This window comes from Stylophora pistillata, chromosome 13 (assembly GCF_964205215.1).
Source record: "Stylophora pistillata chromosome 13, jaStyPist1.2, whole genome shotgun sequence".
Lineage (NCBI taxonomy): Eukaryota > Metazoa > Cnidaria > Anthozoa > Scleractinia > Pocilloporidae > Stylophora > Stylophora pistillata.
Window position 1 is genome coordinate 1,703,621 of NC_142531.1, and position 25,897 is coordinate 1,729,517.

The window sequence follows — 25,897 nt, forward strand, 5'->3', positions numbered from 1 at the left end:
TTTTCACCTGCCACTTCAAACGTTCGCAACTCAACCAATCAGGCCGAAGGTTTAAAGATGATTATGTGTTTGTTGTCATGCTCAACAAAATAAACTGAGAGCAAATTTTTACAAGCGAATAATTTTGGTGATAGTGTAGAATACTAAAAGTGATTTTGCTGTCTACATCTACATTCTTAGACCTGACGAAAGGTGATGTTGTCAATGTCATCTCATTTCGTACCGCTTAAATCTCGTTCTTTACGGCATCACCAAGACAATTTAAGTAAAAACAGGTTATTTTAAGAGATTTCTAAAACAGTAAAAATAGCACAGCTGAGAATAAAGAAACTTAATGAAAATTTTCAAAATCATTACATCTTACATCACGTTTAAACTAGTAAAGGAAATCCTCATGACAACAATAGCGTCATAGTATAAGTAAATGCGTCACTGAGTTCAAGGTCGAAGGGGGGAAGGACCACTCGCTTATCTGCGGCTTTGTGATCTGGAAGGTATCTCTCATATTTACGATTTCGTAGGGCAAAATTCGAACTGAATCGTCATGGTAACCAACGAGAAAGTTTTAGTATTGCGGTCGCAACTTGTCATTCTTGTCCTTGGTCATTTTTGAGGTAGAAAAACAGGTAATTTAACTCGGCAAACAGGATCAAATGAAAACACTGACATAAAATGTGAAATATGCTCTGTTGATTTCATTATTTAACAGAGATAAACTCCCACATTGACAGCTCGGCACAGAGTACCACTATAATCAGTTATATGAGATCCTTTGGAGAGAACTAAGCAGGACTACAGCTTTAACAAGTTTCTGGTTTCTGTTGCTATGGTTGCTCTTTACAGGTATTGGAAATGTTGTAAAGTCATTTGAAAGTCTGATATTTTTTCCGCCTGGTGTGTTTTTAAGTGTCGATCGCCAAAGCAGTAATTACAATTTTCGGAGAGGCATATGCATTTCACCTGCTTCATTATTCAGAGAAGAAATGAAAGCTCACTATCTCATTAAGGTCGAGAACTTTTAATTGCCGGGTCATCATGATAAAAGGAAAATATAACTAAACAGAGGTATTGTCATCTTTTAGAAATAGCGCTGATGCTTACTCACCTGGGATGCCACTAAGGTTTTACTTAGCTACATAACTATGTGGCTGCTTAGCCATTACTGCAAGTTTTAAGCTTTTTTAAGTTTGCGCAAGAGGCACTCTGCAGATCTGATCAATAATTGATAGCTATTCAGAATCCACGTATTCTGACTATATCTGAATAATGACCACCGAGGTTGGAGGTTTCCTCGAAAGATTAATTACTGAAGCATATATATGTACCTACTCATCCTTTTAATCAGCAGTTGTATTTGCAATTGAGATGGTCACGTGGCTTATGATGGCAAAGCTTATTAAAATGGAAATGTTATGAAAACTACAAAAATCTGGAAAGCGTAAAACATGGCTAATGTTAAAAGAAAAATGTTTACAAGTTTGGGACTAAGCCAGAAAAATCTGATCCTCCATGAGAATTGAGTAATACAACTCCAACTTAATCGATGCTATTACTAGTAGCGTGAAAACATGTTAAGACTAGTTAACCTGAGAAACAGTTGGAGCCGTAAATAAATGTTAGGTGTTCGTGTATGGTCTATCCAAGTAATCATAAGGAGGGGGGCTTTGGGATTTTCGGTTTTGCGGTTTTGACTGTTTTTTGGATCGGTTTTTCGGATTTTGGGCCAGAAAGGTTCGGTTTTTCGGTTTTGATGTTCAGAGCGGTTCGCGGATTTTGCGTGTTTTTGCATTCGGTTTTTGGTTTTCATGGAAACTCTGATGCGGTTTTCGGTTTTTCCTGTTTGATCCCTTTAAAGGTGAAAATGTAGCGGTTTTGTCAGGTTTGCATGCGGTTTTCGGTTTTGCTGCCTTTTTTCGTCGGTTTTTTGGTTTTGGAGGTTTTTTTTCTCCGGTTCTGCGGTTTCCTAGAGGCCCCAATGCCCCCCTCCATAAGTGATTATATAAAAGCGGTTATTCTAACAGACATAGTCCATAGACAGAGTCCATGTTCTGTCTATGCTCATACAGTGGATATTTACACTGTTAGAAGTAGACTGAGGCGCGAAAAAGTATGCACGGACTGGACGCCGTCTTGAATTTCTTTAGCACTTTCACGTCTGGTCCTTGGAGATCCATGGGTATTTGTCCCGACAAACTAGCCGTTCCTGGTCATATCATTTCAAGGTTCACTCATTCCGTCGCACTCCACGACGACCTTGATAAACATTTTGTTATCTTTGACGTACCCTCCTTTCTCGATGTCTTCATGCGCAGCAAATTTTCCAGAGCCAAAACCAGGGTTTTTGTTAGTCCTGGGCCTGCCAAGGAACGGCTCATTTTCAGGACAGACGTTTGGTTTGACTGAAAACATGATGTGTTTCCGTTTGGAAAGGTCTTCGTTCTGATCCAACAGATAGAACGTGGTGCGGTAGTTGTACGGCCACTTTAACAGCGAATCGTATATTCCTGTAAATTACAACAAATCAAGTATTAAAAATAACTTCTCTCCTTTTTCGGAGACAAAAATTCTAGGCGCCCTAGCCTGTCACGAGCCTCCTTTAGCACAGTGGTAAAGGGTCCGAAGTACAAACTGAAAGGTCGTTCGTGGACTTCAGTTGGGAGAATTCGGAGTTCTTCTTCTCCAAGTCACCTGTGCACCTGTGTCATTCCCTGAATAGCATCTTCCTTTATCAAAAGAATGAGTGTCACGGATGTTTTATGTATAATAACACAAAAGATTCTTGTAGCTTCAAATTCTTAGGAAGAATTCTGGTTATTTTTCTTTTTTTCTTTTTTTTTTTTGTTCCACACACACGAGGACTAACGAATATAACATTCATCGCTCCTTAGTTGTAAGTTTCGTAAGACACGACCTCAGCCGATCTTGACCTATTTCAAAAGTCTTTTCTACATATCGTTCTTCTTTGAGGCTCAGGTTTACCTTATGTTACCAAATTACCTTGAACAACGCTGATAAACACAGATAAATGCGTTCCCTTCCCTCTTCCATCTCCGTTCAAACAAGCGGAAGCCATCAGTCGGTATCCATTCCTACTCGTGTAAAACTCCGGGCTAAATATCGTGTCCAACTCTCCACTCTTTGCTGATTTTAACTTCCGGTGATAGTCGTCGATTCTCCAGATCAACTGGCTGTTAGTAATTCGTTCCAGATCCTCGATACGCTTTCCCTGTTGGCTGATTGTGTCCATTTGTTCTTTAAGCAAGACTTTGGATTCCAGTAATTCTCTTTTCTGGTCCATGACGACGCCATAGAGCAGTCTTACGTGATTGATCAGCTCACTTTTGTGGTGTTTGGGTAACTTTTCTCGGCTGCACTACAGAAACAATAACTGATACTTCAACCACTTAATAAGAGAGCACAGTTCAATTTTTTAGATGAATCTGCAGTTTTAGGATCGCACTTACGCTGTGAGTGCAGCCAATATCTTCGTATTCACAGATCATTTTTGTCTTAGGACACTCCTCACCGACGTGATGATCTAGCTGAAACATCAGTAAGTTACGACATGGACATTAGAACTTCATATTTTAAAAATACTGTTAGTTGTTTTCTGCGAAGAAATCATCATTTAACGTTTTTGTTTTTACTGTAATTGACGTCAGCGATATTGACGTCGTTTGTTTCCATCTATTTCATTTCAGCAACAACAGCAGCAACCGTATAAACCATTGCTCTTACATGCCCCATTCACCTCACCTGATCTCTTTTGATAACAAGTTTCTTTTCACATTTGTTAGGACACGGCATTGGAAGCTTTGGACAATCCTTCATATGATTCTAGAACCGTAAAATACATCATTGTGGTCGTCACCCCGGAATAGAGTCAAGTGTACTACAACATAAGCGAAAGGACGACTAGAGAGGAAGTCAGTGCCTAAAACATGCATGTAGCTATGTGAGGCAAGTAACCAAGGTCTTTAAGTCATCTAATAGTCTACTGGCTCTTTGTATAGCCTTTTCCAAGAGTTTAGATAAAAAATGACGCAGGGAAAAGCGGAGAAAAAGAGTCAGATTTGGAACCCTTTGCTCTATCCTTTTTTTTTGTCGCTTTCTTCGCACTGCTTAGTACACCACTGTGGTACTCTGTATAAATCGAGTGCTCTATGAGGTGTCTCTGTTGGGAAAATGGAACTAAAGTTACTGACAGCACTCTACATCTTAGTTACTGTAGCTTGAACTGACGTGCTGGTGTGAGAAACCGATGTAGTAGGAGATACCTCACTCAAACTTTGACATGGCCGTTTAATTCTTAGTTTAAAACAACTTGGATAATATTCCAACCTTTCTCTCCTCCCTCAGGTGTCTGTCATCACAGTAAGGGCAGATAATTATCTTCTTCGGACAGTCTCTATCTACATGCCTCTCGAAAAATCGTTTTTGAAATTTTGCTCCGCACTCGTACGAACACAAGATTTCCACAAAATCGCACTCAGTAGCATGTTTCTACGAATACAAAAAAAGCTCTCAACTTCATTAATTTCATTCAAACTTGTTGTGCATAGAAATGAAATGGAAGAAACGTTTCATGGGAAGCCAAGCAACTGAGCTCGACTTCATAAAAAAAAAAATTGGTAATATTTCAACAAAACCCTAATATAGAGCGGCATTTCAAAAACAAATACAAACTTACACAGTGAATTACTTTGGTGTGCTCTACATTTAGTGAGCATACATTTACCTAGATGAGAAAGTTTCGTCACCCCGACCTCTTGGTTGACGAAATGACGTACCAACTAAGTGTTTTGAGGATTTCAAAATATTAAATCTTGTAGAATCTCTTCAAAATGTCTGAGTCAAGAGAGGATCATCTGATTGGAATTCTACTGGTTTGTTACATGAGCTTCGACTGACCAATGTGAATGCGATTTCCTTGAGATTGAGGAAAATAAATCGTTCTTGAAAACCAAGCAGTGATAGTACCTGAGCGGTTTCAAACTCGCCTTCCCATTTGCAGCCCCATTCGTGATTGTTGCATCTGACATCAAGCGCTAAAATTTCCTTATGGAACGCTTTGTCCACATACGCCTAAAAAAAAAGAAACGGAAAATGTTATTAGTTGAACTAAATGCTTTTATGAAGTTTCCTGTTGGCGGTATCGGAGATTCTTTACTGCTTACTGCTCAAGACAATCGAATCGATTCAAATTAATCTTTACACTTAAAAAGTAAAAACAATCTATAAAACACCCCGAACATTAGAAGACAACAGGAATGGTCGGTCACTAATTTAGGAATGAAATCATACGAGGGAGTCTCCCTTAGCTTTGTACCTGCCACAATTACACCGTGATATCTGAGAAAAAGAGTAAGTCTTCTCTCCACCAAGTCTCGGGCATAGTGACACTCCTTGGACTAACCTGACTTAAGTGCAGTTGCTTTTAAAAGAGCATGTCGTTACTTGTTCATAAGAAGAGGGTTTTTTGTTTAAATATTTTATATAGGTATCTGAATATATGATGAAAATTGTTTTGAAGGGGTTGAGTCATAATTAAAATGACTATGAGAACAATTCCCTGAAAGGTCGTAGCAGTAGCAAGTATGATAAATATTGTAAGAAATAGACAACTTTTTTGAGAGACATGTTTCGGCATGCTTATGCCATCTTCAATCAATGAGTAACAGAACGTGAGTAATTATATAACAGACAATTAAATGAATAAAATATTTACAGTATGATGTGATACAAAAGCGGGTACTAATTACAACGTGACACCAAACATCAAAGGTGTGAACTAAAACGCTAGAAAAGTGTTCTAAACCTGAACTTAACAAACAATTACAGCATTATAACAGTTTTCTAGCGTTTTAGTTTACACCTTTGGTGTTTGGTGTCACGTTGTAATTAGTACCCGCTTTTGTATTACATCATACTGTAAATATTTTATTCATCTTCTTGTCTGTTATATAATTACTCACGTTCTGTTACTCATTGATTAAAGATGGCATAAGCATCCCGAAAAATGTCTCTCAAAAAAGTTGTATAAGTCCCTGAAAATTTCGAATATCCAATCCATCCTTCCTCTAGAATTCTAATCATACCTTGATAGAATCAGACTGATTTGAAACCTTTTAAAATTGTTAGGGCTGTAATGTTACATCAATATTAAAAGATTGATGTAATATTATAGCCCTAACAATTTCCTTATTGCCCCCTTAAAAGCTCTTAGTGTCGATAATTTTTTTTTTTTTTACAAACGTCTAGCTTAGACTAAACAAGCATCTTATGCAGTCTCATATAAATAGACGAGTTTTAATTAAAATATTAAAGTGACGTCCTTTTCTCATCTTCTGTTACTTACCGCGTCTTTATCAATCGGATGCATACCGATTGGACATCTTGGTTCGACTCTGTTAGCAAGAAATGAGGGTATAAATATCTCCCCAAATACATTGCAGTAATTTTAAGCGTAAACGTTTTTTTTTTGTTCCATAATAAAGTACTAGGTGGTATAGCGTACGCTGACTAAGGGATTATTCTGTCTTTTCGTGATGAAGTACAAACTGTCCCTTAAGTGAGGAAAAGACAGCTGAATACTATGTTCCAATTTCAGTGATCTCATCAGAAAGAATGGAAAACGCATATCAATGGATAGGTGTAAATTTGTGACCATGAACTAGGAAACAAGATCTTGAGAGCAGACCATTTGACATCTAGGCAGTGTGGAGGAAAGCTATCCCGGAGATAAATTCGTGCGCACGTAGAATTCCCTTCCCCCTAGTCTAGCCTCCCAATTCTGTCACACCCTATCGAATGAATCCAGGAGGCCGACGAGAGATTGGAATAAAATGGGTCCGTTCTGGGCATTCGCGTGCAAGTTTTCCTGGACTCGTTCTTCGACCACCCGGTTTCAACCCCTTTGCAGGACGCAGGAGGGAGACTGGACCACTCTCAAAGTAGTCAAAGGGTCCAGTCTTAATAATGGTAATGAATATGGGTAACCTCACCTTATTATCGACGGGAAACAATTTCTGCATACTCTATGTCCGCATTCTTCAAATTGCACAGGGTTTAGAAGCACATCTTTGCAAACGGGACATTGATATTTTTCATCCAATGGGAAAACGAATGTCGCCTTAATCTTTTCTCTTGGCTGTTGTGGGCTCGGAGAGGACGGGCTTCCTTGTCCACTGTTTGGTCTTCGACTGATGGGACTGGGTAAGCTTTCGGAACCAGGTAGTACCTCCTGTGTTTATTTGAAAGATCAAGTTCTGGTCAGCCTGGGAGTTTTTAACGAGACAAACCAAACTCAAAGGCTAATTAGGGGAGGGAGAGGGGGTAGCAAAGCAAAATGACGTAGTATAAGAACCTTAGAGGAGGGAGAGGGGGGAGCAAAGCAAAATGACGTGAGTATAAGAACTTTAGGGGAGGGAGAGGGGGGAGCAAAATGACGTGAGTATAAGAACCTTCCTAATCAATAAAAAGTAACAACAACTTGAACAATTTCATCAAAATCGAAAATAATAATTGATAAGAAGAATTATATTTCAGTTCTGCAGTGTAAATCAGCGCAATGTCTTTCCGATTCTTATTATTGAGAAAAAGGAATAATGATAATTATGTTAATAATGATAATATAAAAAATTGTAATAATAATGATAACAGTGATCACTATCAACATGATACTACTAACCTGGTATAATGATGAATAATAAAAATAACAATAATAACAAGGAAAACAATGATAGAAGATCGCAATGAGACATTGCTATACTTAGAAGCGAGGACGAGATTTCGAGTTTCGTAAGTACTACAACAGATATGATGACATTAACAAGTGAGAAGCATTTCAGCACAAACCAAATCAAACGGTTTATAACCATAAACTTCACTTACTACTATGCACATTAAATATTCGTTATTCTTTCTCGCAGCTTCTATTTGCCAACTTTTAATTTTAATAACGAAAGTTGAAAGGAAAATATCACAAGATCAGAATAAAGTCACAAGAAAAATGTAGCATCGGGAACAAAGCGAGTAATCTAAGTAAAGTCATCCTTCCAAAGTACTTTCTCAATGTTGCATTGAAGTGTTGACCTAACGACCGACAATTAAATGGGGATATATACTAAGAAATTAGTTTTCGAAAACAAAACCTATAATAGTTTTAAGATCGTTTTATATATTGTTCTGTTTCACTAACGAACCCGAAAGGTACGTTTTCTAAGTGATTCCCCTCTTAAAACCAAAAGAAGTCAATTTTAAGTAGTGGCTAGTTAATTAGAATGTATTACATTCATTTAACAGGCTGATTTGAGACCTTTAAAACAATTGTTTTACCTTACCTCTTTCCCGTTTTCCGGGAAGATGATTTCATTTACTGACTTTGCACTGTTATTTTCCATTCGGAAAGCGATTCTACACAGAGTACAAACTCATATCCTGCCGAATAAACAATTTAACCAAGTGACAAGTAACGTTGGTGTAAAACATACACTAATTCGTTTCTTTTTTACCCACCAATCAGAATTGATCTATTTTGAACCATAGCACCTGCCACCAGAAGAGTTTATCTCTCCACCAATCAGCTCTTTTGTTAAGGTATGAAATGTACTTTTCACAATTTCGTCGTTCTAAGTCTTATTGAAGACGAATCAATATTGATTTTTATAATCTTAACCTAAAATTTATCAACTGTTTAAGGACGGAGTCAAACTAGTGCCAGACATTATCAAAACTCTGAAAGCGAATTCATGTCTCTTTTAAATTGCTTATTATCAAGCTGTTGAAAACGCCGAGTTAGCCTCTACATCTTTCATCATGGTTTTCAACTTTAACTGATTCATGCAAATTAAATTCAAAACAGTAATAACGTGTGACACTTAGACATGGAACTATTGCAGAACGAAGTGCAAGCCACCATAAAAATGAACGTGTGACCAAACTGCAGTTTACACCTTCAAGTTGCACATTGATCGGTTGATGATATGACGTGTTTTGTCGTGGAAAAGGGAAACAAAAGCGTCCTGGCGGGCTAATCTCCTTTAATTATTCCCCTCAAATGTATGAAACATCTTAAACACAAGCAATATATTTAAACAATTGAGATAAACAGGCGTGAAGACCGCAACAGAACTCATTCGTCATTCTTTTGTTATTTAGTAACTTCCCAATGCGAATCGAAACTTGTTGGAAGAAAATAGGGAAAAATTAATGCCACAACAGAAAATACAAATGTATATTTTTAAAGAGCCCATGAAAATTAGAATCATTATAAACTATACAGAACTGGGGAGATTTAAGAGGATATTTTACTCAACAAAGAGAAGAAAATTAATGGCGTCGATTAAATGCAAGAAATCCCACAACGATTTGATTCATGCTTGACGTATACAGACCGACACAGTGTTGTAAGATCTGATCGAAGCGAAATGACCAAAGTTGGTGATAGACCCCAAAAAACACTTTTAACAAAATGAATTTATTCACCAGGTTAAAGTTTGCACGCAAGCGATGTTTAGTTAACGTATGGTTTCAAACTTTTACGCGAAACGTGAGTAACACAGGGCCCGACGTGTAGAGTTGTCGATTGAAGGTGAAAAAACCTTTCCACTTGAGCAGCTTGCCCTATTCAGTGATAAGTAGCAGAAACAAAAGCAAACCCTTGATTGCCACGGCAACAACTAATCCGATTAGCCTAGTTGGGGGATTTTAGTAGGATTTTTAAACCTTAGTTTTGGGAGCTTTTGGGTCTTTATTATCTTACGCAAACGCTCTTAGGGTTCGTCACGAATTTCCCTCCTATGTTCTTGGATCTTCCCGAGGCTAAGTTACGATCTCTGTGCCAACGTGATTGCTGAAAATGGTACTCTCATTTGTAAAAGGTGTCAGAGCCGAGGACAGGAAGGTTTCTTCCTATAGCACGCAAAACTGTTTAAGTTCATTGTTGTTTGATATGGAAAAAGTCTTCATATGATTATTAGAACCCACTTTAGTAGATTCCTGTCTGTCGTGGTTCATTTTAAATCCATTTGAATGGTGTCCATTTCGTCCCTGTGCTTTCACTAGATTTGTGAGCCTTTCAACCTCGTTGGCCAACGTTTCGATAACTTTTTTGCACCTCCTTCGTTCCTTGTTGATCGATGAGTTAAGTTCTTCGATTTTCCTCTCTAGTTCTTTGTTCCTCTCTCGTTCACTGTCGATTTGAAGATACAGTTCTCCGATTTTCATTTCGAGCTCACGGATTTGCCAGTCTGATTCAGGTTCCCGAATCGTCTCCTTAACTTCAACTTTGGTTTCCTTTGCAGTTAACTGCTGCTTCAACTGCAATAAAGGAAGTATAAATAATATATTAATTCTGTTAGTTCTCATTAGTAACAACTGAGAGACAACTAGGTCCTGCTCAAGTAATTAGAGCGGACATGGAAAAATCGTAGACCCTTACGAGCAACCTTGCAGTTTAAGAATCTGAAAAAAAAAAAATTGTACAAGTTTGTCAAGATTATCATTTAAACCCGTTTTTTTAGCTTCACCATCCCTAACCATCTCGTCCCTCTGTGGTATCCTAATATATAGATTTAGCCAAACCTGAAAGCGGGGCTCGCATCTTTTTTTTCCCGCACGTCTCATCAAGGGTACAACTCCTTGCCACGGCCAGGACTAGAACCCGGGTCGTCCGACTCGGAACCCAGCGCACTGGCCACTGGACTACCGCACAAAGCCGTAGCGTTGGCGTGCCCGCGGTACAGTTGAACGCGCATGCTAAAAGTAGCACCTTGCACGGACGCCCAAATTTTTTCGGCTTGATGGGGTTACTACTTTTTGTATAATCATGGGGCTACGCTCTGCGAGCTCCGCTATTAACTCTCTAGCACTTATCTGCCCGAGCAAACCATTATGTTCATAGTTCACTCTGTTTAAAAGTCATATTCTACATATACGAAGCGAAGTAAGTCCTTTTCATGGACGTTAATGCAGAGAGTAACCGCATCCCAGGTCTGGATATAAACCTACCTTCTTGTAACTCCTGCCAGTTTTCTGAAGAGACTTGTAAGTCTTGATGTACTTTTCATGCTGCATCTGCGCCATTTCTACCGTTCTCATGGCAGCAACTGCACACAACTGACTGGCATTACTCTTGACCAAGTGATCAAACGAGGAGTCCTTACCAGACTCCCACTCATCAAAATGTTCTTCCCATAGTTCTTCCTCATAGACGTTGTCTCGCCCCAAGGCTAGGACGGGGTTGTGTTGCTCTTTCCGGTTTAACAGAGTTAATTTTTCATTGAGAATATCCTGAATTCGTTCGTCCTCCTGGTAAATGGATTGAAAACAGTCCAGAGAAATCAACAAAAACCGTGAACAAGAAACTACTATTCACAGCCAACATCTTTATCATTAACCTGATCAGATTCTAAAAAAAAGGTTCTGTGAAGAAAGGTTTTTCTTCTTCAAGTAGAACAGCCCGCTGATCGGAAAAACCAGGGAAGAATTTTAAGGGTTCCCTCACTCAACGATATTTTGGCGATTCAACTATTCTGACGCAACACAAAAAAGAGGGGAAAAGAAAACGACAACTAAGGGGATGAGGAAGTATTATACATATAAGTACGGTTTGATACTCAGTGTTCATTGAGTTGATTTGCAGCTCAAAACTTGTTGATTCCCACGAGTTTAGCAAAAGGTTTTTGTTTTGCAAATGGACAGTATTAAGTCTAACATAGCGTTGTTACGGTACTATATGATATACAGTAAAAAACCTGCATACAAGAACACCCGTTTTCGGGGTTCAGGCTGATTGGGTTCTTATATATCGGGTATTTTTGGTGAAATCGGCCTGAAAGTGTTCTCAAGTGTTCTTCATTTTTTACTTCTAAAAATATGCAAGGGATTTACTAACTATGATGAAATAGATAACTTTGGGAGAAAATTAATTCCAAATACAGTTGCTGTACATTTGCTATATACAGCAAGTGAAATTACTAGCATTTATACAGAGATCTTAGTGCAATACCACAGTAAAGCTACAGGCACTGTTTGTTCTATTAAACTGAAAAGGGAAGAGTTTTTATATATAAGAACAATTTTCAGGCTGAATGTGTTCTTATAAATATGCTCCTTTTTTTACCAAATTTCAGCCTGGGTGTTCTTAATCCACATGTTCTTGTATGAGGGTTTTTACTGTATTACTGTTTGATACTGTTCTGAATCGGTCAATGTACTGTCAGATACTTATTGACTTTTCTTCGAGATTATTAAGTATTGTGAGAAATAATACTGGTAGATATCTCAATTATCGTGACTCAAAAATATTGTGAGGGCCCAATTAAAATTGGATAAATAATGATAAAAAGATCTTAAACCACATAACCTTTACTATAAGACAGACGAAGAAAAGTCTGGAAGCGGCGGGAGTCATGGTGAAAGGAAAAAGAATGCCCTTGTTTGTGGACAAAATCGGATTAACTTAAACCGCTTCATTAAATGAACGATTGCGCTGAAAAGAAAATATGGACTGAATCGCACAGAGTACCTCATAAATGATTCATGCTTCAAAGATCCATCACATTAAGAACCCGTTCTGACAACAATCGGACATTCTAATTATGACGAAGAATTATTGAAGCAGATGTTATTGTAATTACTATCATTGCTGTGCAGAACGCATCTTTTTCATAAGCAAACAAATGGTTTCCTTTGCTTTGTGAAACGAACAAGAAATCGATTCAATCACACGCTATTTATGTTTAAAAACACAGAGTTCCAGCACGTGATAAAGATTCTATTTTCTTCCTAAAGCTCCCACTGTTAAAATAACTCAAACGATCAGAATCTGATCTTTTGATTTGATGAAGATGGAAAGTTCACTTGTCACGAACAAAAAGGAAATAACAGGATCGTGCCGTCTCAAAAGTCCTTGGGGTAAGAAAATATGTGATAAATTTGAACGGAACAGCGGGGCTCCAGCAATGTCTTTTCAAACACATTTGTTGTCTGTCAAAAAAAAATTGAGACCGGGAAATTAAGCTCACGTAGCCTCAGTGGAACAAATTTTGTGACACTATTTCACCAGACCCTCAGGGTAAGAGCGAAAATTCGTGGTTTTCTTGAGATCACTCCGTTGACAAATCAGGTCACTCAGTATTGACTGAATACTTTTTAGCCGCAGCGAATGTTAATTGAAAATTAGAGCGATATCTGTATGTAAAATCCAGAGATCAAGGCAAATTCCTGAATGGAAACTTGAAGATCTACGGAATTCTGATCGCAATAAGCTGGCGATAGACGATAGTTCCCCGACCTTTCGCTAAGAAGTCATTTCATTCACTCACGCGCTAGGAAAGAAGGAACAAAAACTATGGGCGAAACTTTCCACGCTTCCCATTCGGAACATCGATTGAATCATAATTGTGCTACAGCGATCGATGTGTAACGCGACGTTTTTTTCTTGAGTAAGGAAGACTAATTTTACCAAATCCCTAACAAAGAATCTCCGAAACTATTGATCACCAAAGAAAAGAAAAAATTGATTGAATCCATAACAGAAAGTATACAAATGTAAACTCATTTGTCAAATGATGGAAACGTAGTTTTTCCCAGCTTGCACATGGCTTCCCGCGCAAGTTTTGGTTACAAAAATACTCAGTCGAGTAGGGCCATACTCGAAAATAAATGTAGAGAACGACGGGCATTACTATCTAGAATCACTAGCTCATTATCAAACAAGATTTAAAAAGAGATATTCAATCGCGAATTGATCGTTTCGTCGAATGGTAAATTCACGACAGAGGTTATAAATTAGTGATGAAAACAATAAGCTTGTGAGATGTCGCAAATTTTACGCAAATTCGTCACTCTATGTAAAGCAACGTGCAACGTATTTTGCGCTCAGCTCACTTACGTGACAAAGCAGGTTATGAAAGAATGGCGGAGAGACTATGAAACGGCGCCCAGACTCATTTCGGTCAGGAAAATAGTCTACAATAGTAAATATTCTAATATCTATCTAAAAAACATTTGTAGAATAAAACACTTGAAGATGCCGGAGCGAAAAGAAAACTATTTGTAAAGAACGCAATCGTGGTGCGTATTTTCGTGTGTATTTTAGCTACTCGACGATTAACACGATAAAAATGACATCAAAAGTGTACAATACAAACCAGCAACAATTCTATAATCTCCTCTTTCAGTTGAAGTTCTGCTTCTAAGAACAGCAACAATTTCATCATATTCTCGAACCTGCTCTGATCTCCGGTATTGTAGTAGCCTTCACAAGGAGAGAAAGCCATAGTGATAAGCGGCCGGTAGTTCGTGCGCCGTTGACTGTGTATATGAAGCGTAGTATTGTGACAGACCGTAGCAAACCAAAATAAAAGCGAAAGCTTTCTAGCCTCCGTCACATCTGTTGACGGTCAACTTTTCGCACTCTAATGACGTGCAAAATTTCCTTTTGTTTAGCGGAACCCAAACTTAATTGTCATTCAATTGAATACAAACATTTGCTGTTACGTCAGTCGGCCGAGGCAAACTGATATTAGGGCCGAGGGAGGTCGCTCCTCTTTCGTCTGACTATTCCGGAACTTTAAGGCAATACAATTCTCCTGGCCACATAATACCCTTAGACTCTTTTTACTTTCCAAATTGCAATTTACGCTCTCGCCTCCAAGAAACTTATGCCTTTGCGTAACAAAAGAATTTTTTTCTTCAATTACGAGCGGACAATGGAATCACAAGATTAAGCCTTTCATAGCTAAATCGAGCACATATCGAGAATCGATTTGTGCATGTCAAATTTTTGAAAGACATCTCAAGAGCATGGAGGACAATATTTAATATCCTATCGGCAAGTTTTGGCGCGAATCGCCAAGATACGTTTTGAGATATATCCTGATGATAAATACGTCATATCATAATCCATATGTGGGCCGAAAATTAGTAATTGAAAAGCGATAAGGAAACAGGCATTGATAAGACCAAAATGCTATAGATAAGACTGTTCTTAGTCCCCGACAAATTTCTAAGGTTTCTTGGAAAATAGTAGAATCAAGGAAGGAAAAAAATAATATAACACGTGTGGGAACCTTATATTTTGATTGGTACAGAAAATGCACCAGCGCGCAAGAGAGAAGGAAAACTACTGGGTGAACAATCGTGTTTAGGGTTTCAGCAGTTTTGCAAAGTATTCGAAAGTTTTTTTTAACTATCATTTTTGTTGGTATAGTTTGGAAGGTAGTTTTCCCTAAGTTTCTCTATTCAGAGAACTTAAAGAATTTTTATCGCCAGTTTTCCGTTTCCGTGAGACTTTGGTAGATCTTGTGATATGACCGCCACTCTTCTCGAATTGATTTCGGTTGTCTCTTTCTTCTATCTTTTCCTCTTTTTTCCCCTCATGATGTTTGGTATTTTATTTATTCCACGAGTATTACTTCCACGAGTGTTACTTATGTTTGAACAAAACCTTGCCTTTTATCTCGATACTCTTGCGCTTATTTTTTATATTATGTTTAACATTATTGTTGCTATTATTATCATCGTTTTAAAACAGTGTAAAATAAACTTGAAACTTGAAACTCTTCATCACCTGTCGGACCTTACTGATGAGTTGTATGGGATCACAATGCTGATCACGGGACGCGGAAAGTAATTACAAAGTGCTTGGACTTTCAACACTAGTACATATACACTGATCTTGCTCTGTGGGAGTCTCCCGAAGTTTAAAGTTAGTTCTTTCAACAACTATGAAAATAGCTCTTTGCTACAAGATGACGGAAACTCAATTTTATGCCGGTGTCAAAATAGAAGAAATCCGAAGATCGGAAGAAGCCACATCCGTTGTTTGCTATTCAATTTTTTTTCGATTCTCTGACCGTGGCATAGCTGTCAAAATCTTACCCAAATGGCTCTGCCGGATTCAATCTTAGTTGACCTTGAGAAAGGCTCTGTAAATGTTTGGCGTTCACAAAGCAAAATTTGTGCGCCTAATGTTTTAAAAACTTACGCTGGGACAATTTTATATAGACAGTAGTGGTTTTGCAGCATACACTTGCGTGATATGAAGCCATGCATTTGTGAACAGTAGCAGTCTTGCAACACAAGTATGGCATGAAATAAGGGGTCCGTTTAGTTTGAGATCAACACCTCGTGAAGAAGCTCTCAAACAGACACACCCATGCATTTGATGACGTGATTCCCTGTCACCTCATGTTCTTCATTACAATCGACTCGCCTTGTTTTGTTTAGACGGGTCTTAAGGAAATCACTCATCTCCTTGACTTTTTCTTAACCTTCCTAACAGGCACTTAGACACGGGAACGTGCGAGTATACAGTGGAAAAGCGTTACGTCCTGACGTCGCGGGTAAATTTGGTCTCAGAAACGTGAGAAGATGGTCAGCAAATATACAACGGTGAATTCTAAAGCTGTCGCATGTGTTGGCCCTTTATAATATTCCTTTTCTTTTCTACGGTACCTCACTCTTTTCAATTGCCCTCTTTACAGCATCCTCTCGGCCGTGGTCTTGCAAGCCCCATAATGGATGTTTCACCTGAGATACTAATGGGTTGAACTAAAATTGTTGCTTTATGTAAGGAAATAGGTGTCATGGGTCTTTGAAATTGAAGAAGACACTGTGGTTACTCAAAAGGAACAATGGAGGGTTCTAAAATGAACCAACGAAACGAACTCGAGATATGGAATGAAGAAAAGTGTGAATTATAGAAAAATATCATGAATTTGTTTGTGAGATCGCCCACTGAACATTTAAGGTTTGGGAAACGAAAGGAAACAGCGCTAGTAGCATAAAACAAAATGATCCCTCTTTTGACATATAATACCTAAAAAGTTAAAGAAAACGTCGGTTCCACAATAATATTTTAATAAATTTTGCGCTTATTTATTTCATTATTACAATAAATATATCTTATTAACCAAGCCCGAGGGCCGTACTGGGAGAATATCTGCCCGAGGTCTTGACAGTACGGACCGAGCGCAGCAAGGTCCGTACGAAAAAGACCGAGGGCCGATATTCTTCCAGTACGGTCCCGAGCAAGCTTGGTTAATAAGAGATTTATTATACGACCGAAGTTCAAGGAGACACAAGTGTGGTATCATTCGGGACCATTCGGGACAGTGCCCGGTCCAATACTTAGAGAATATTGGACCGGCAATAGAGCATTTTGATTGGTTGATTTTAGTTATTGGCCCTCTGACTGCCCGAGTCGTGTAATAAAAGATAATAAATGCCCTTTGCCTTAAAAGTAATCAGCGACTTATGTCTCACCATGGCTTTGCTTCAAATTCCACGGACTCTTAGAATTAAATAATAATTATAATTTAATCTGATTAAAAAGTCACAAAACATAAAATATGACTCAATTTCAAACTCATGGCGTTTAAAATAGCTATTTCAATATGAGACGAACATTACAAATCTGATATTCTTTTTAATAATGTTAATGATAATAATACCTAAATAATCATTGCGATATATTTGTAAAGTGTAATTTAGATCTAATAAAACTGTTCATTGTGGGACATGATACGCGGTCTCAATAGGATCCTCTAGGTACTTATTGACTACCAGATCGGAGCAATCAGTGAAAGATAGTTACTTATAACAATGGCCAAATGAGGTGCATGGTTAACTGAAAAGCCTCCACGTTCATCCTATATATCAAGTGTGAGTTAAGACCATGCAGTGATAAACCAGTGGATATTGTTGGGACCTTCAATGCTTACGGGACAACTCCGTGTGAATAATAGAAATGAAGTAAAACATCTGCAATCTGTTGGTAGAGCCCAGAAAGTTCGACTTCATTTGTAACTAACTGGGATTTATTTAGATTAATTGGCTGACTACATAGGGTATTTTGTTGGTCAATGATTTTTCAGTTTTGATCAACTCTTTTCATTAATTCCTTTTGACAAATAGATATTTCCCTAACGTGCAATATTTTAAAAACGACTATTGTCTTAGAGAATCAGTTCTCTTGGTGACAAGCAGAGCAGACTCCTTAGGGCCAAAACATGCTCACTGGGAGCTGAAGTGCTCCCAGATTAAATGCGAAAGCTCTCCTTCTTTCCATCAATGTGCCTTAGCCGCAAATACACATCTGTACCAAGGCCCTCCATGGACAGCAGGTGAAGTGATCCTCCAAGATATGTAGCATAAGCACGAGATGTAGGAAGACCAAAGCCCCATCCTGCCATGGGACCCCCACTTGGTGAACTGCTGGGGTGTCCTGCACACATTTCTGAGAAGATATTGTCGTTGTCTGTGGGCCTTATGGTGCTACGGTCACCCATGGTGGTAAATGAATACTTGAAGATATCCTGGAGCTGGGACTCAGAGATGCCACCTCCGCGATCAGAAATCCTGCAAAGAAAGACAATTTTATTTTTGTCCTGAAGGATCTTTTAGCTTCAGGACATAGTTGTCTAATTTCACCATGGCTCCAAGGTATTCAACACTACACAATGATTAATGATTCACAAAAACTAAGAACTTGATTGACGTTTGATATGATTGCTATTCTAGTCAACTGTTCTTTTCTATATTTTTCCCAGGTTCAAAAGTATTAGCCCGGTATGCACATTTTTTCCTTTGTCTCAAATAATGAATGCTCAACCAAGAAAAATTAAATTCAAAGTGGGTTGAAAACTTTAAAGCAAGGTACAATCTGATCAGCTATGAAGGTAGATGTTGAACAAGCTGTTGTTACCTGACAAAGAATTCAGTATCATTGCTGCACAGTGTGACTACAACGTTGGGCACTTCATTGGGTCTGTCGAGGTGAAATTCCACACTGGCCCTGGAATAAGTTAGCAGACTTTGAAATTCTCCCATTTAGTTAGCTTTTGTGTAGCAGTTGTTTATTTGTTTGTTTATTTGCCATTTTGTAACTCATGGTACATTGGTAGAAGTAAAAGGAATTACATATACATTAATATTATATAACTGAAGATTTAGCATGCTTAGTGAGCTAAAGACTCCTCATATTTTACAAAAGTGAGCAGTCACTTTTTTGGTGATTTAGGTACAAAATATTTAAGTTAAAAAGGAAAGAACACACACATATAAAACAATGATAACAATAGCAGGACTCAAACAAACATATACTTAAGCAGCTTGAGAAAAATAAAAATAAATAAGAGGGATTTAACGTGGGAGTGATGTTCGCAATTTAGACTTACACAGGGAAAGTGTGTCAACATTTCGGATTTCTATATTCAGAGGATTGAAAAATTTAGGTCCTTGAAAACATAACAAAAACTGTTTGATATTTGTTCTGCAAGGGGGTATGTATAAAGAATTGTATTGTTTGGTATAATAGCAATGATTGCCACTCAACAACGAAAATAATCTTTTAAGAAAATCAGTAAGACGGCCTATCTTGAACAAAAACATAATCATTCCTATTTGAAATCAATATGTATTGTCAGTGTAGATTAAGAATTTTCAACTGCTTGAATATAAGTTCAGTATGAGCATTAAAAGTACTTCTTGATATAATTCGTACCACCTTTTTCTGAAGTAGGACAATATGTTTCAAGTTGGATGGATATTAGATCAACAGTACACTGGTTAATCTCTAGTTTAATCTTAAGAGTTACAACTACATGTAAAGCAACCATGCTGTTACTATTACTATTACAAGAATACTTAAAAGTGCTTATCAAAGTAGTACATAGCAAAAAAACCCAGATAAAAACATAGAATTAACTTTCAGATTCTAAATAGGTACCTTTTTCTTAGAGATTTGGGGCAAACAAATATACAATGGATGTAGATTATAAAATTTAATGTTGGAAATGATACCTTGGTCAATGGAAACTTACTTACCTCATGGCATTTTTCAAGAGTTCCTGAAGAATGTACTCAAGAGGTGCAGGAACATAAGGAAAGACAGCTTGTGTGTGGCCATTGACAATAAGTCCTGGAGCCACACCATAAGTATGTTCACACACTTGCCTATAAAGTGGAGAAAAATCATCCATCTCACTTTCTTCTTTAGCTTGATTTGGTGCCTTTGACATTGCTCATATTTGCAGATGAATACCCACAGGAGTTCTTGTTAACAAATGATAAACACCACAGCCCACACTATTGAGTTGTGGATGCATGCAGGAGGTTGCTAAGCATGAAAGAAGTGTAAGAGTTGCACAAGGAGATAGCCAAGAGCGACTATAGCTTCTTGAGTGCTTAGCAAACCTCCCCAGTGCATCCATAACTCAATGATGTACACTGTGGCAATTTTACCATTTGTTTTATAACATAACATTGCTACATTGTAGGAAAAGAGTTTTCTTTTATTTAACAAATCTTATGTGGCCAGAAAAAACAAGTGCACGTGCAAAACTACTCTTTGCATTTGTTCACGTCAGCAGCGTATACCCATGGGCAAATGGTGGAAGCTGAATTGACCAATCAGAGTGTACACTTTACTTTGGTTGTGTTATAATAAGGTTTAAAGTAACTGGATACATATACATATCTATATCTTAAGTTGAAAACTCTGCAAAGTAACACATTAAGTATGTGCAACCCTGTCCCAAGTGACTACTGACAAGAAAGTACAGGGTCGTAGCTCTGATGTTTTCTTTGTCCCAGCCCCAAGACAGCAGAAAAAAAAAAATCTCTAATTGTGTCAACATCTTGTTTCCCAAGTAAAATGCTAAGGCCGTGAATATTACCACTGACATAATCACACCTGACTGCACAAAATAAATTTTACCTGGCAAAGTCACCACTTCTCTCAACAATCTGTTTGAGGTTTAGGTGAGTACAAATAATTCCAATGTAGTTTGGCTGTGGCAGTTCAAATCAAACATTCCACATATTATATCAAAATGACATTAATTTTTATTCCACTTCCAGAAAGAGAGAAATTTTACCCCTAGTCACTAGACAGCACAAGGAAAATAAGAGAAACACATAAAAATTTCAAATATCATGGTGAAGCAAGTAGAGAGAACACTTGAAGCTACCATTCTCATTTTATCACCACAATCCAAACCCAGACTACTGTATCACTTAATTATGTAGTTTTACTGCTGAATGGAAGTAGGTTTCTCTCATTTTCAGCAATTTCAACAATTTAGAATGAAAATAATTCCAGTAGATATCAAAATATAAATACAAGTAAATTTAATATAAAAAATAGTAATATTCCATTAGAGAGGAGCTACTTAATCTCAGTGAAAGAAAAATAGCATGACTTAAAATAAATTGTAATTGATTAAATAAAAAAGATTTGAGCTTTCATTTATGAGAAATCAAATTTTCCACCTTTTTACCGTTCACTAAATGAATAAAAATTGTCATCGTGGCACGATACGGTCTTCAAGGAACACAACAAAACAAAGACAAAAAAACAAAAGAAGCCCAAAAAACATTGTGACACTTGCAACATGATGGACAGTGCACCACCACATGATTTTGTATTATCACATGCTTCTTATCCTTACAGCGAAAACTAAAATGCCTCACCTTGTCCACGCTAAGAGCAAGATGGTGTTCTGCTAGCATGCGGATTCCAAGCCTTGATGTCAGGGTACGATTCAGAAAGGCATCTATTATTTCATACTGCAAACATGAAAAATGTTTGATGATGAGTTTCTATCTAGATCATGTCCCTAAAAGGACAATGATGAAAGTTAAATCAATTGTTTGAAAAAATTCTGACTTACTGGGACATTTTTCTGGCATTCATGGAATCCCTCTGCTAGGTGGGTGACAACACTTTGATGATCATCCAAGAGTTGTCTGATAGTGCGACAATATCTTTCCTCTGCTTCAAGATTTTCCACCTATGAAATTAAGTAATAGCCACACTCTCTGTACCAAAGTTGAAGCAAGTGATACATCTATACGAGGCAACAAGTATTTCAGGGCACGAACCCCTTATCCTTTAACCTCTATGAGTGACTAGAAGTTAATTTCTACCTTACCAGGGCTTGACAATAACGGTAGCCCACTTAAGCCACGGACTAGTAGAAATTCAGTTTTGGCTAGTGGTTTTCAATTTCCACTTGCCAGTTTGGCTAGTTAACAGACTGAAATTGTCATAAAATCTAAAAACATCTCAGATGTCACTAGCCACTTGGCTAGTAAGTTGAAAAGTTAGTGTCGAGCCCTGCTTACAGCTTTGTTTCTGAATTATACCTTAAGGTCATGAGGATTAAAGAAAATATTAAGAACAGACATTCTTGATTGTTTCACAAGTTCTCCCAGTCATTAAGAGTAGAGAATACACATAATGATGTTCAGGAACAAAAGGTTAGTCTGATAACCAAAGTCTCCATAAGCTAACTAGGAGTGCCTCAGGAAAAGTGTACTTTCTCTACTGATGCCTTGCAGCTTTACTGACATGTTTCATGGACTAGTCCTTTGTAAGAATCATACATTACATACCTTTGGAAATTTGCACAGCATACTAAAAGCTCTAAGATATAGCTCATACTGCAACATGAAATATTTCTCAGGTTACAAAGAAAACTAATGGGTGTATTATAAGCAGAACTCATCTCAAGGAATGAACTGGAAAAAAAAAAAGAAACTATAAAACCCTAAAACTGGACTACATAATTTATAACATAATGCAAAACAAGCACACATTGCTTTTCTTTAGTCTGATCTTGGTGCATGTACCCAGTATACAGTCATCCTCCTTGCAAAGCTGTGTAAAACTCTTCAAACTCAAGTTGAATTCCCATCACAGCTGAAAACCTAGTTCTCTCCTAATCCACTGGATTTTAACTTTGTTGTTATTCCTAATTTATATAAGATAAATAAGTGATGAGAGCAAAGTACAAAGTTGACCTACCATATCATGAATGACTGGATTGCACAGAGCAATGTGAGGCAGTTTTTGAAAGTCAACAACACGACGAGCAACACGAATAGGTAATTCTTTTTGAAGAAACTGGGCACTTTTCTGAGAAAAAAATTATATGAAATACAAAGTCTGATTCAAAAGCATCAGATAGGTTTAATTATATGACCGCTGTTAATCCTTAATATACAGGTGCTCAGTATGAAAACAAACTCATCAACAGAGGTTACCATGAACAGAATTAAAACAACTAGTAACTTCTACTGTCCTATGAACGAAATTAAAACAACTAACTTTCACTGTCCTTTAACATAAGCAAACCCCATCTCTACTTTCAAGGGAGCTCTTGATGCTATTAAGGATTCAAACATTAAACATTGTCCACTTTCCATAGAAAATATGTGGTTATTCCAAAATTGCTTTCCACTACATATTTCAAAACAGAAGGACAAAGTAATAGCTTTCATAGCAGCAAACTGAATTTAAAAAATAACCAATACATTTTCAGGATAAAACTGAAAAATGTGCAGAGTTTTGGCTAGCACACCAAATTAAGTATTCTGTCTAGAAAGTGCAGAAATTTAATAAGCTCTAATAACATGAGTCATTACACTAAAAAGAATCTTCTTGAACAAGTTCCACTACAGATAGATGCATATTTCTATGGATTCATCAGCCTTACTGTAGCTTGGAACTTCACATTGTTCTGCATGAGTTATTTTGAAGTTAAAAATTAAAGTGATAAACAAGTTTTATCTGTATATAAAAAATCTTAACATTTAAAGCCACCATATCAAAAAGGGTACAACTATAAAAAAATAGCTTTACTCTACCAGCAATAACTTTATGCTCAACGAATTGTTTTATGATAAGCAACTACTTCATTGGCTGTGATGCAATATTAATGCTATAAAAATCACCCTTTGAATGTTTACAAGTCTGCTGAACCCCCTGATCTTCAAAAGTAGAATATATTTTGTAACTTTAGGTTCACTCTTAAGTAAACTTAAAATGACTTTTGCTCAATTCAAAATGATTGAATTAGGAAGGGTCAAAATAATTATTAGAAAGATTGTGACAACAGCAAAAACCACTGTCTGCAATTATTCAAGATTACCAGAACAAACTTGCCCTGAAAATAATTTGCATGCTTTTTCTCAAATATGCAGAAATGTAACGAACGATAAGTAAAAAAGATGACGGCAGTATTCTTCTTGTTGAGAAAAATAACCCAAAGTTTCAAAAATTTTAAAACTGCTTTATCTGACTTAAAGGATGATTTGGTTGTACAGGTTTGCACTTGTCATTCCTTCTGTGGAAAACTGTTCACAGCTTTTATTCCAGACTTTTCTGTTTGACGGTAATCACACTTTGTTTGACTGCCTGTTACAACATGTTTTCATGCTTAGGTGAATTCGCTAGAGTTAGGAGCATAACTATCTTTAAATCTCCACTTCCCACGAACGGAAGGAAAGATGTTTTATCTTTTTTAAGAAAGTACTTAAAACTAAAGATCCTGCTGTCTAGGGTAATGCTAGTTTAAATGCTTGTTGTGTTGCTCTTGTTGCAGTGTAGCCCACTGAGTGCCAAACTATCAAACAAAAGGGTGGTGTTATTTATAGTGCATCACAATTTATTTCTGAGCGGCAATAAAATAACAATGGATGAGACAGAAGCGACAAAAATGGAAATGTCCTCATGGAGAATAACTAAAAGAATTTATTTAACTTAACTGTATATACCTTCAAAAATTTTAACAGTCCATTCAAGAAAAGGCATAGATTTGAAACAAGCCAAACACACAAGGAAGCAAATAATTTAAGCCACAGTTAAAAGTACAATGTACATTTCTTATCGAGAGAAATAACTATTATCTTACCAGTAAGTGGGTTCCATCTTTGAATCTTCCGGCCCAGAGCATTTGGAATGGGGTCAGGCGAATCGATGGCTGAAAAAAAAAAAATTAGAAATCGAATTAACCTTCCGTCCACGAAACCAAACGATATTTTAAAAAAAGTTTTCATTATTATTTTTTTAAAAGCTTTAGATCGTCTATCGTGATGACGGCAGATTGGTGGATGATCATTCATCTCTTTAAGTCAAATTCAATTAAAAACGCCGGTTCAGGTCAGCTTCAATGAAAGTTTCATCACAACTAGTGTATAATTCAAACAAACCTTCGCAGACGTTTCATCCAAAGTCTGTTGTTTCACGTAAGACCAAGCTTGTGTTTGGGAGCCAAAAACCGAAGCATTGCATCTTATCTGCGTTTCGCTACTCCGGCAAATCCACCGGCAGTTCGTCTTCAGCCATGATTCGAAGGAAAGATTCGTGAATAGCCGACTCATGATAAGGGGAAAAGTTGGCTATCAAGGAAATTCAAAACAACCTTAATAACGAGGTGCAATATGGACGTGTTGTAAACACCGACAAATCGAGACAGTAAAGTCCTTGGATGGCTTGTTGGTAAAAAGATTCGTCATCCATCCATTTTTCTCTCGCACCGAAATTGATCCGTATGGCTGAAGTACTGCAAAGTCCTGGAAGGATGTGGAAAACCACGATTAAGCCAGTATAGAATGACCTTGACCTATTTCGGCTTCTCCATTTTCGCTTGTCTCGGCTGCAGTATTCTTGAGAATTCTCTATTTACTATCTTCAAGCCCTGCGAGAGCACGGTCTCAACTGCGTTAGCCAATCAGATTGACGTAACACGCGAAGAACACGTGTTACATGACAGCCCAACAACGAAAGAAGAGATTTTCATCAACCTGTAGAGAGCGTCACCCGACTTTCTTTAAGACAGGAAGTTATAAGATACGTGACTTATGAAGTGTTATCATAATGCGTAAAAAAATTTGGCGAGTGACTGAATATCAATAACCTGGAACAATAAAATTGTATTTCAATGTTTTTCCTATCAAGAGGTGTTTAATTCATTGCACTATGGTATACGAGCGGGGAGTTGAGTGCATTTTCTTTGCCCGACTTTCCTTCTTAATGCAATACAGACGAACCATTAAAGACTTGCAGGAAAGCAGTTTCTTTTTGCATAGACTCAGTTTTTTT

General features: G+C 37.4%; 3 protein-coding genes and 2 long non-coding RNA genes across 7 annotated transcripts; 2 read left to right on the plus strand and 3 right to left on the minus strand.

Annotated features, from left to right (window-relative positions):
• Positions 1-77: 77 nt before the first annotated feature.
• Positions 78-4,348, plus strand: LOC111344441 (uncharacterized). 2 transcript variants are annotated; one of them, XR_002696166.2, is made up of 3 exons: positions 78-494; positions 710-843; positions 3,798-4,348. It is a non-coding gene; the product is annotated as an uncharacterized LOC111344441 (long non-coding RNA). The 2 variants fall into 2 exon arrangements; XR_002696165.2 differs by having other exon boundaries at positions 488-626.
• Positions 1,003-9,062, minus strand: LOC111344423 (TNF receptor-associated factor 4). The gene is made up of 9 exons (XM_022951656.2): positions 8,343-9,062; positions 7,005-7,243; positions 6,359-6,407; positions 4,981-5,085; positions 4,342-4,503; positions 3,757-3,837; positions 3,465-3,542; positions 2,998-3,373; positions 1,003-2,504 (listed from the first exon to the last, which is right to left on the minus strand). Exons 1-9 carry the CDS (start codon positions 8,400-8,402, stop codon positions 2,218-2,220), a joined length of 1,437 nt encoding a protein of 478 aa, XP_022807391.1. The 5' UTR covers positions 8,403-9,062; the 3' UTR covers positions 1,003-2,217.
• Positions 9,063-9,459: 397 nt separating this feature from the next.
• On the minus strand, positions 9,460-14,688 carry LOC111344430 (uncharacterized). The gene is made up of 3 exons (XM_022951665.2): positions 14,157-14,688; positions 11,011-11,310; positions 9,460-10,320 (listed from the first exon to the last, which is right to left on the minus strand). The coding sequence occupies exons 1-3, from the start codon at positions 14,283-14,285 to the stop codon at positions 9,913-9,915; spliced, it is 837 nt and encodes a 278-aa protein (XP_022807400.1). The 5' UTR covers positions 14,286-14,688; the 3' UTR covers positions 9,460-9,912.
• LOC148717237 (uncharacterized) lies at positions 12,841-17,251 on the plus strand. Its single transcript, XR_015994986.1, has 2 exons — positions 12,841-12,918; positions 16,292-17,251. It is a non-coding gene; the product is annotated as an uncharacterized LOC148717237 (long non-coding RNA).
• On the minus strand, positions 16,853-25,533 carry LOC111345051 (branched-chain alpha-ketoacid dehydrogenase kinase). Of its 2 annotated transcripts, XM_022952306.2 has the most exons (10): positions 25,006-25,531; positions 24,708-24,776; positions 22,820-22,930; positions 22,408-22,455; positions 21,684-21,803; positions 21,484-21,579; positions 20,729-20,802; positions 19,837-19,965; positions 18,716-18,805; positions 16,853-18,369 (listed from the first exon to the last, which is right to left on the minus strand). In XM_022952306.2, the coding sequence occupies exons 1-10, from the start codon at positions 25,174-25,176 to the stop codon at positions 18,051-18,053; spliced, it is 1,227 nt and encodes a 408-aa protein (XP_022808041.1). In that variant the 5' UTR covers positions 25,177-25,531; the 3' UTR covers positions 16,853-18,050. The 2 variants fall into 2 exon arrangements, with proteins under 2 accessions (XP_022808041.1, XP_022808047.1); XM_022952312.2 differs by lacking the exon at positions 22,408-22,455 and having other exon boundaries at positions 25,006-25,533.
• Between the last annotated feature and the right edge of the window lie 364 nt (positions 25,534-25,897).